This window comes from Anopheles arabiensis, chromosome 2 (assembly GCF_016920715.1).
Source record: "Anopheles arabiensis isolate DONGOLA chromosome 2, AaraD3, whole genome shotgun sequence".
NCBI classification, from domain to species: Eukaryota; Metazoa; Arthropoda; class Insecta; order Diptera; family Culicidae; genus Anopheles; species Anopheles arabiensis.
This window is the reverse complement of record NC_053517.1, coordinates 85,521,510-85,530,826: the sequence shown is the minus strand read 5'-3', so window position 1 is coordinate 85,530,826 and position 9,317 is coordinate 85,521,510. Positions and strand designations below refer to the sequence as shown.

General features: G+C 44.1%; 1 protein-coding gene across 3 annotated transcripts in view; it reads right to left on the bottom strand.

Moving 5' to 3' along the window:
- Nucleotides 1-5,896: 5,896 nt before the first annotated feature.
- Nucleotides 5,897-9,317, bottom strand: part of LOC120895746 (PE-PGRS family protein PE_PGRS16-like) — a 71,090-nt gene continuing 67,669 nt past the window's right edge. For all 3 annotated transcript variants that reach the window (XM_040299334.1, XM_040299333.1, XM_040299335.1), the window contains one exon: nt 5,897-7,044. In XM_040299334.1, the coding sequence (XP_040155268.1) occupies nt 6,218-7,044 (827 nt within the window). In that variant the 3' untranslated portion in view covers nt 5,897-6,217. The remainder of the gene's footprint in view (nt 7,045-9,317) is intronic.

Genomic DNA, 9,317 nt, shown 5'->3' with positions numbered 1-9,317 from the left:
AGGAAAGATGTTTTTATTTATGTATTAAATACAGGGTTTCCCACGATTTATTGGTCAGTTCCCATGATTTATTGGTGCGTTCCCACGATTTTTTGGTCGTATCCTATAGATTTTTGGTTCGTTCCCATATTTTATTGGTATTTTCCAATTGGATATCAATACAATTGGACCAACAAATTCTGGGAAACGACCAAAAAATCGTGGGAACGCACCAAAAAAATATGGGAACCCACCAAAAATTGATGGGAACCAACCAATAAATCGTGGGAAACCCTGTAAGAATAATGAAATAATGAAAAATGAATGCCTTTTTACAGCATGCATGCAATTGATTCAAATACTAGTGTCATTTAACAAAGTTTTTGGAATGTTTTAACGAAGAGGCCTGCAAATAAAAACTCCTTTATAAAGAAGCAGACAAGACACTGATCAGGTTATATTAAGATCTTCTTGCTTGTCAAGCTACACTTGAGATACACTCTCTAAGCAACCCATGCCGGCAAGTAGACGGACAACCATGGTACAAGTGCGTTTCCATGACAATCGCTCGAGGTCTTCGGGGGCTCGGTCTCATCATCATCTTCGACGCATTTGTGAAAAATTCTCGCACCACTTGCCGTGTACGCTAGCCGTACTTACTACACACCTCTCAGCAACCGTTCATTAAAACGCAAACAGTGGGTCAAAATGGAAGGAAAAACCCCCCAACGCTAGAAAAACTTTCCGCTCCGGAAGACTCCGGGCGTCCCTTTTCCTTCTTTTTTGGTGAGCATAATACGTTCCGGTCTGATGTATCAAACGCACCGGAAGTGGCAGAGGAGTGGACAGAATGGGAAGTTTGATTGTCACGAAAAAGCATCGACCAGGAGAAGCACCACCCCACCCCGTTCCCCTACAACAAGAAAAGCAGAAGGAAGTGGATTATACCCCAACCGCCGCCAGCCGATGGTGGGATGGTGATGATGGTGAGTAGTAGCTTTTTTTTGCGTCCCTTCACTCCCTCTAAAACATGGTAATTTGCATTTGAAAAGCATGTCAGCATTGCGGTTAAATTTTGCCAACAACTTCACCTACCTTCTCAACCCAAAAATAAAAAAAAGAAAAGAAAAGAAAAGAAAAAAGGGCTCGTATGTGCCCCGTACTCGTGGCTCTGGCACTGGGAAAGCCATTTGCCCGCTGTGTTTGTTTTGTGTTGCTCACGGCTTGCTGTGTGTGTGTCCGGGCAATGCGGGCTGTGGACGAAGTTTTGCGTACCATGAAAGAGCCGTATCGTTCGACGGGTGTGTGTGTGTGTATGCGCGTGTCTGTATGTCCTCTGTTCTGTAATATGTTTAATGTGCCACACACTGTACGGACACATTTTCTGCACCATCGATGAACATCTACTCCGACTGCGTACGTTTGTTACTGCGTACTTGTGTGTGAAATGTGTGTGCCGGGGCTACCGGCATACCGGCAGGCCCAACAAAATGGGCTGCATTACAGCAAGAAAGGGAGGAAGAGCAAAGAAAAGAATCCCCGAACAAATTAAAGCCTCCCCTCTATATGGGCTGGGCTGGCAAACAAAAGCAAAACAGCGCTAAGTGGCGTTTCTTGTTGTTTTAGCAGCAGTTGGCGGGCAGTTGCTGGCCTCCCCGGTCAACCAGCAGCAACAGAGCAGCAACTGCGAAGGATGGCATGCTTCAATTGCTTGGCATGCCTTTTTACTTCTGGGTCTCACTATGATTTAGAGCGCAGAAGGGGTCGTGTGTTTCGCGTCATTTTTTTTTTTGAGAAAAACTCCCGAGAGCCGCTTTCATTTTGCGACGAATGGAAATGAAAAATGTCTTCTAATTATTCCGAAACCCTTGTCCACGCTGAGGGCGCGCTGAGCTCCTGATGTGTGGAGGGGGGGGGGGCAGTGGGAAAAGTGAATACAAAAGTGTGGAATACACGGTGCACCAGCGACCGGAAAGGATTGAAGCAGCGGTGGGCAGAGAAATTTAAAATCAACAGTGCAAGGGTTGCTTGGATTATTTATGGGCGGTACCGTATCTTTACTGCATTGTTTTCGTGGGCGCTTAATGTTTTCATGTGCCAAGCCCTCCGTGTAGGTAGCGGTGATGAAACGTCTCGTTTAAATTAGCTTACAATGCAGCTCCAGTGCTGTGCTTTTGTACCTTTTAAAATTGGCTTTATTCTTTTGTACGTGTAAACGACTTTTTTATTCTAGTGGTCGTTTTGCTGTGTTTTACATGACTTATTTGCGTGATTATTTCATTGTTGATGACTTTTAATTACGTTCTTAGGTACTGGGCCTTCTTCTTTTTGGTTCAACAACCGTTGTTGTTAGTCAAAGCATGCCTGTACCCCATTTGTGCCTGTACCCCCTTGGGTTTTAGTGACTTATTGATTCCCCCCCCACCCATAGGAGGATAGTCAGTCCTACGTATGGCGGAACGGTCTATTCGGGACTTGAACCCATAACATGCATGCTGTTAAGTCGTACGAGTTGACCACTTTACCACGAGATCGGCTAAACGGGGCACTGACTAGTGATGGGCAAAATTGGTCTGCAGCCGGATTCGTATTGATCCGTATCCGACTGCTTTCGGACTCGATTCCGGATCAACTCCGGAGTTAGTGGCGGTGATGGCTGTTTGGGATGGAATAATGTTCAGCCTTTTTTTAAGTAGTTGGTTAAATTTCACCATCCTATGCCAATTATTCAAAACAATTGTTGAAAGCTGTTCGAATTATTTGTTTGAACAATGTTTAGAAAAAATAATCCAAATGTTTGGCTGGCCGAAGCATTTTGCCAAACAATTTGTAGCCGCTTCAGCAAATATGTTATTTTTCCATGTTTTTTCCATAAACTTGACTGGAAAAGCTTTGCAATTGATAGATAAATATGTTGTGCAAGTATTTCAGCCATTTTCAAATAAAAAAAAACGATGAAAAAACGACTAAATTTTGAGATCCGGTACGATCATTCTCTCGATGATCAAAACAAGCTTCCATCAGCCGCCGCCAAATGCGTTAGTGAAAATCGAAATTACGCTAGCGAGTATGGACATTGTACCCCGGCCTTTAGGGAAGTAAACCGTTAATTAGGAGATTTATCAAAACAAAAATCTCGAAACAACCAGAAAACCATTGAAAACCTAGGATACGGTGTTTTGTCGGTACGCACATAGACGATCGAATTTTTACTTATATATGTGGCTATGAATACAGTAAGGTTAATTATTTCATGAGCCATTGGGATTCGATTCGAAGCCAATCGCAGCCAGATTTGAAGCCATATTTATTTCGGAGTCGGATCCGGATTAAGAATGTCGGAGTAGGAGTGGATTCCAATCCAATCCAATCCAATCCGGAGCTCCCATCACTAGTGCTGAATGTATATTTTCTTCCATCAAAAAGGTTTTTTTTGAAAAAAATCATTAAATTTTTGCACCTCACTCTCTCAACTAAACTAATTTTTATCTTCCATTTAGCAATTTACAAAGCAAAAAGGTAATGGGGAACTCCGTGTCCTTTTTATAGTTTGAGGGTGTACCAGTGCCTTACGGGTGGCTTAGTTAGTTTAGTTGCTTTATGACTCGCGTACACGTGCCCCTTGAGGGGGTCAGCGTTGCATCCGGTCGGTCGGTCCGTTTGCTCGTCGTTATTTCATTTTCCAGCAGCACCAAACCATTTCCCCAACTGTAAGCCAACTGCACAACCACATCCGTACGAGAAGCTTCGGCACATACTTCGCCCTGCCGAAGCATTTTGCTGCTGCTTTTTTGCTGTCCATTTTTCACTGTCGGAAAACAGGAAACCCCTTTTTCCACTCGCGTGTACACGATGTTGCGGCACACGATGTAACTTTCCATCTTCATCAACTTTTACCGGCGTAGGTGTAGATGAAAGGCATATGAAGGTAGGTGGCAGAAGGTAGCAGGGAAGCTTACAAACGTTTCCTTTCGCTGAAGATACATACAAGCAAAGGGAAGGAAAAGGCGCACGAATGTTACTCACCTGTGACCTGTGACCCTTTTGAGTGAGTGAATGGTGGTGGTATGAAGTGGTGAAAAACACAAACCCCGCAACCATTCGCTGTACACGCTCTCTCCGACGTTTCCCTTCGCGCTAGAAAGGAATTACTGACTTAAGATGCAAAGTTTAATGAAAATAGCATAGTTTTGTTTCGCGTTCGAGTGGTCACACTCTGGTGGAGTTTTTTCTTCTTCTGCACAAAAAATATTCCGGCATGCTCTACATCATAAAGCACTCGAGGCGACAGTGGGGTAGTACGTGTGGTAATGGTTCGCGTAAAACAATGTCCACAAAGTTGGATCCCGTTTCCGGTAGAAATAGTTTTCCCCTTTTTCCCACTCCCAGAGCGCTTCAACACCCATCCAGCTCCCTGCCCGAATGGTCGATGTATTGCAATCAAAAAACTTTTAATTAATTCCAGCAGACAATTTTCGATCAAGCTGCCTGGGATGGTGCAGAATATGGGAACGAGTGGGTGGCATTGTGGCCGGCATGCCGAAAGAGGGGACAACTGCGAGCAAACTATGACGGAATGCCCGGTAGTGAAATAGTTCTCACGAAACAAAATAGAACAATTTTCCGCCTCTCTTTGTTGGCGTTCTGACTGCTCTGTCCTGCCCTGCTGAAAGGGCACAGAATGGATAGAAAAAGCATTTTATTTGTGCATGAACAAACTAAACCGAAGGTCGAAGGTTTGTTTGGACGGTGGGGAGGCAAAAGGAACGGGCCCGCTGGTACCATCGTTATTATTGAGAGCGTTTGGTCCGTGAGGTCAAAGTTGTTGTTTCCTCCTTTTGCTTCGGCACGGATGCATCCGCAGGCGCAGCGACGGGACGGGAATGGATTGTTTGTGCTATTCTCTTCCTCCTTTTGCACTGACCGGTATGCTACGAAGAATGGCGGGGGGAAACAATGCGCACAACGAACGAACAAATGACCGGTATGAAAGTTGGAACATTGTTTTGTGACGGTGCTGGTAGTTTTAAGTTGCTCGAGGCAAGGCTACCACGCCCTTGTTACCTTGCATAATGGCGTATTTGTATTAGGGTATGAGAATGAAGCGAATCAATAGCAGTTTCTTAACACTTTAAGCGCCGCGACATATGAAATCGCATGACGGCTTTGTTCACCGCTCAGCTCTCTATCTGACGCTCAGTGATTCTCTTGAGAACGAAAGAGGTAGGAAAGAGAGAACGAGAACGACATGTGCTACGCCGCTTATCGCAATGAAACAAAAGAGTGATAACAATTGCACGAGAAACTGTCGCTCTCATCGCTCTCTTGCCATGCGCTACGTGCTCACTCAAAAACTGTGACGTCAGGCCGGCGATCAAAGTGTTAATTGATTTCTTTGCGGCAAGTAATTGAGTAATCTCATCGATGTTGAAGATAGCATAGTTTTAGTACGATGCATGATTTGTCTCTGTATTTTGTCTTTACAGTTTTATATTTAAGATTTTTTGCATGAGATACCATGCAACTCCATTAGTTTGGAAAGTTTCAATTTACAAGAAAAAGGAAAAATATAATTTATAACTACATAACAATTACATACAAAAATAGCACGATTTTGTATAGACTATCATACTTCACTCTCAATGTTGATTACTCTATATTTTTATGCTAGGTTTTTATTTTTGATACAAAGTACCAGGCTGCTCCATTATGTGATTGTAATTTGAAAAAAAGGTAAAAGATTAAATTTAATTTATTAGAAAAAAAAACTACTTCAATGCATCCAACAACTTACAAAAAATCCTCTCAATATACAAGTTTTTTTAAATTGTACTTACCATGTGAACATTTCATCGAAATACTTAAATGCTAAATCATTCTCAACGCTTAACATACCATACAGTTTTGCTCACGCGTGTTTCTGTGTATAGTGTATTTTATTAGTCACAGTGTTATTATGGTATAAAAAGGTGTAGATATTTGTCTTTTAATCTGGTTAATATACTATGACAGTAAAAAAAAATAAAAAGGAAAAAATCGGAATTCAAATGCTCGGCGATCGCTGTCAGCAGTTACCCGTAAAACCCTACAGAGGGCGCATACGTCGTTAGAGAGAAACTGAAGCAATTCCTCAACAGCGGGAATGTGTTACATTTGTAATTATTTTAGTGCATTGTGGGGAGTATTTTAGTACGGTAGCTATGCTGAGGACAACTCCTTCCAGGAGCGCATCTCACACCTAGTCCCGGTTCCATCCATAAGCAGGACGTTCGGTGGAACGGGTACGGGCAGCCGCATTATAGCTGCCATAGTTCTGCGGATACGGTACGGACTGTGCCGGTGCCGCTGCATACTGCTGATTGTAGCTACTGGCCGACGTGCGCTGATCCACCGTCACCGGATATCCCCCCGGCCCGATGGAAGTGCCGGACGAGCCGGTTCCTGCTCCACTGCCCGCCGGCTTATTCTCGGAAAACAAACCTCCCAGCCGCTTGTTGTCGATCAGATTGCGTGCATCGAACAGTCCGCCCAGCCCGCCGGCACCGGCGGCCCCACCTGCCGCCGGCCCAATGCCCAGCCGCTGATTGATGTAGGTGCCGATCTGCTGCTTGACCGCGTTCGAGACTGCGTTCTGTACACCGCTCAGGATGCCGCCGAAGAATCCACCGTTGTTGGCGGGTGCGGCCGGTTTGCGTGTCGGTACGACGATGTTACCCCCTGCACCGTCAAACTGGCCACCTCCATTGTACGAACCGCCACCACCAGCACCACCACCACCATTGTAAGAGCTTCCTCCTGCACCAACTCCGTTGTAGGAACCACCGCCGCCGCTGTAGCCACCTCCGCCATTGCCTCCGTAACGGTTGCCCGGGTTGTTGTCCGTCGGCAGCGAAGGGTAGAGTGAGGGCCCAGCTGGTTGCGGTGGACGGGCCGGTGGTGGCGTTGGGCGCTGGCCGTACGGATTGTTAGGATTCAAACCGAGTGTGCCGAGCACATCGTCGTCTCCAGGGCGACCGGCCGGTGCGGAAGGCTTCGGACCGTTGTTGTACACATTGCTAACTCCCTCTGCCGGCAAGTGGACCGAAGCACACGAGGCAAACCGTTGAATGAAGTAGAAGGTAAAATAAAACAAAACAAAAACAAAAGAAAAACATAACAAATATAACAAAAGCCAGTTAGTGGGACATGGGAATGGGTACAGCTGGCGTACGGGGACAGTTACGCAAAACAGAAACTAAAGCAAGGAAGGAACAGAAAGCGATCAAGGTGAAAACATACATGGTGAGCAACAGAAAAGAACAAAAAGTGTCTTTTTTAACATAAAATTTTGTTCATTGTTTTAGTCGTCCGCACAAGCATTCTCGCCGGAAGGAATCCAATTGGAAGAAACAACCGGTATAACCAATTAGAATATTATAGAAAAATGACAAGGGCAACTGCAAAATAACTACCAAGAATAAATATACGAACATCATGAGCACTAAGCTATAGAGAAATGAAGATGGATAAAGGTTAGTAGATGAATTGAAAGACACAATACAGTAGCGGCTTAGCTTTGATTTACTAATATTTTCACATTTTCGCATTCTGCGCACAGGATTTATTTACATGATCATTATTTTTTCCACTACGGGAAGCTGCGGAACAGATGTGCGTTGCACGGTTCGAGCCCATTGAGCGCACGCCATGTATCAGAAGCGAACGTGGACGATACAAAGAAAAGTAACCAATGTTGCATTATTATTTCCCATTTCAAAGAAATCCAATCGGTAAGTATACTTCAGTCGAATTTAGTCGAATTTGCATAAAGCTAAGTAAGAAAGCGAAAACTTTCCTTCCCAACAATTGCCAACAGATGCTCAGCGTTTGTTGAACATCACCGGAACATCATCCCTTCCCCGGGTCTTGGTAGGGCAGTAAGCTAATGCAGCGTGCTTACAGGGCGGTCTTACAGAATTATGTCATCGTGTCAGACAACTCGGGGCTGCTATCGGGCCACTGATTCCGATGCTCGAAAGCTTCATAGATTGGGGACGGGATTACGCGCTGTCTAGCAGCTTCAGCATCCGTTCAGCCACAGAAGGAGCGGTTGGTGCACACGCTCGGCAAAGTCCTCTTGACCTGCTACACGGTGCAATGCAAACCACATGCCATTTCATGCATGTCGTTCGCTTCTGATATCACAGTCGTCCGGCTCGGCAAAGCTCTGGGACCGGCACAGCAGCACAGCTTTTTCCCAAACCACTGTTTCTATCAGTTCAGATTTACCATTTTTTTTTTGCTTTTTTCCTCCTTTTTCTCTCTCTCTTTCTATATCCACTTGCCTTTTCTACTTATCCCCCTTAGCTTAGTATTCCGGCCGTGGGTGGCTTTGCCCCCTGCTCAGCTTCTTAATACCATTACACCACATACTGGGGATGGGCGAAGACTCCATCTTCGTCAGATTTGTGTCACAAATAATCTTTCTTAAAGAATTTGTGTGGTGTTGCAGTGTTTTTTCTCCCTTTTTACTTTTAGTGTTAGGTCATATTCTTCCTTGTTTTTCACATGAAAATTGCATCGTGTAAACATGGCTGCCAGTCAACGAACGTTAGCCCTTTCTTTGTAGCTTTCCTACACACACACACATACACACACACTCTCAACACACACTGCGTACACACATACAGGCGTGTATGCTGCCACCGTTTGCCTTCAGATTGCTTCGCATTGCCTTAGGATCAGGTGATAAGGCCTGCCAAATTACACCCTCTCGTCCGCTTTGCTTCATTCAGTTTGTTTGTAGTTTTTTTTTCTCTCATTTTTTATTACTTTCCATTCGTTATCTATTCTCTAGTGCTCGTTTGCAAAACCATGCAGCAACTGGTCAATAATTTTGTGTTTGTGTGTTTGTGTGGTTTTATTTTCATTTAAACATTAAGTTGTAAATCTTGTATTTAAAGTTTTCCTGTATTCCTTTAGTGTTTAGTCACGATTTGTTTTCGTTTCTTTTGTTGTTGTTGTTGTTTTTGCTTGTGCTGTGTGTGTGTGTGTTTTTTTTATGTCTGGTGGCTGGCTATGCTGGGACAGCATTCAACATGTACTAGTTTTGGTTTCTGACTCTGAATATGTTGTGCAATTTGAACTTTCACGTTTAGTGGAAGATTGTTTCGTTTTATTCTTTTATTTTCATGTTACCACCTCTTGCCTCATAGCTGTTGTGTTGGGTTGTTTTGTAAAATTGAGTTTACCTTATGTATCTATTCCCCAGTTGTTCGAACTAACCCTTCACCTGTTTAGTGTTAGCTTTGTTTATTTCATAAATCTATACTTTTACTTCTGTTAGTAGACTCTGCATT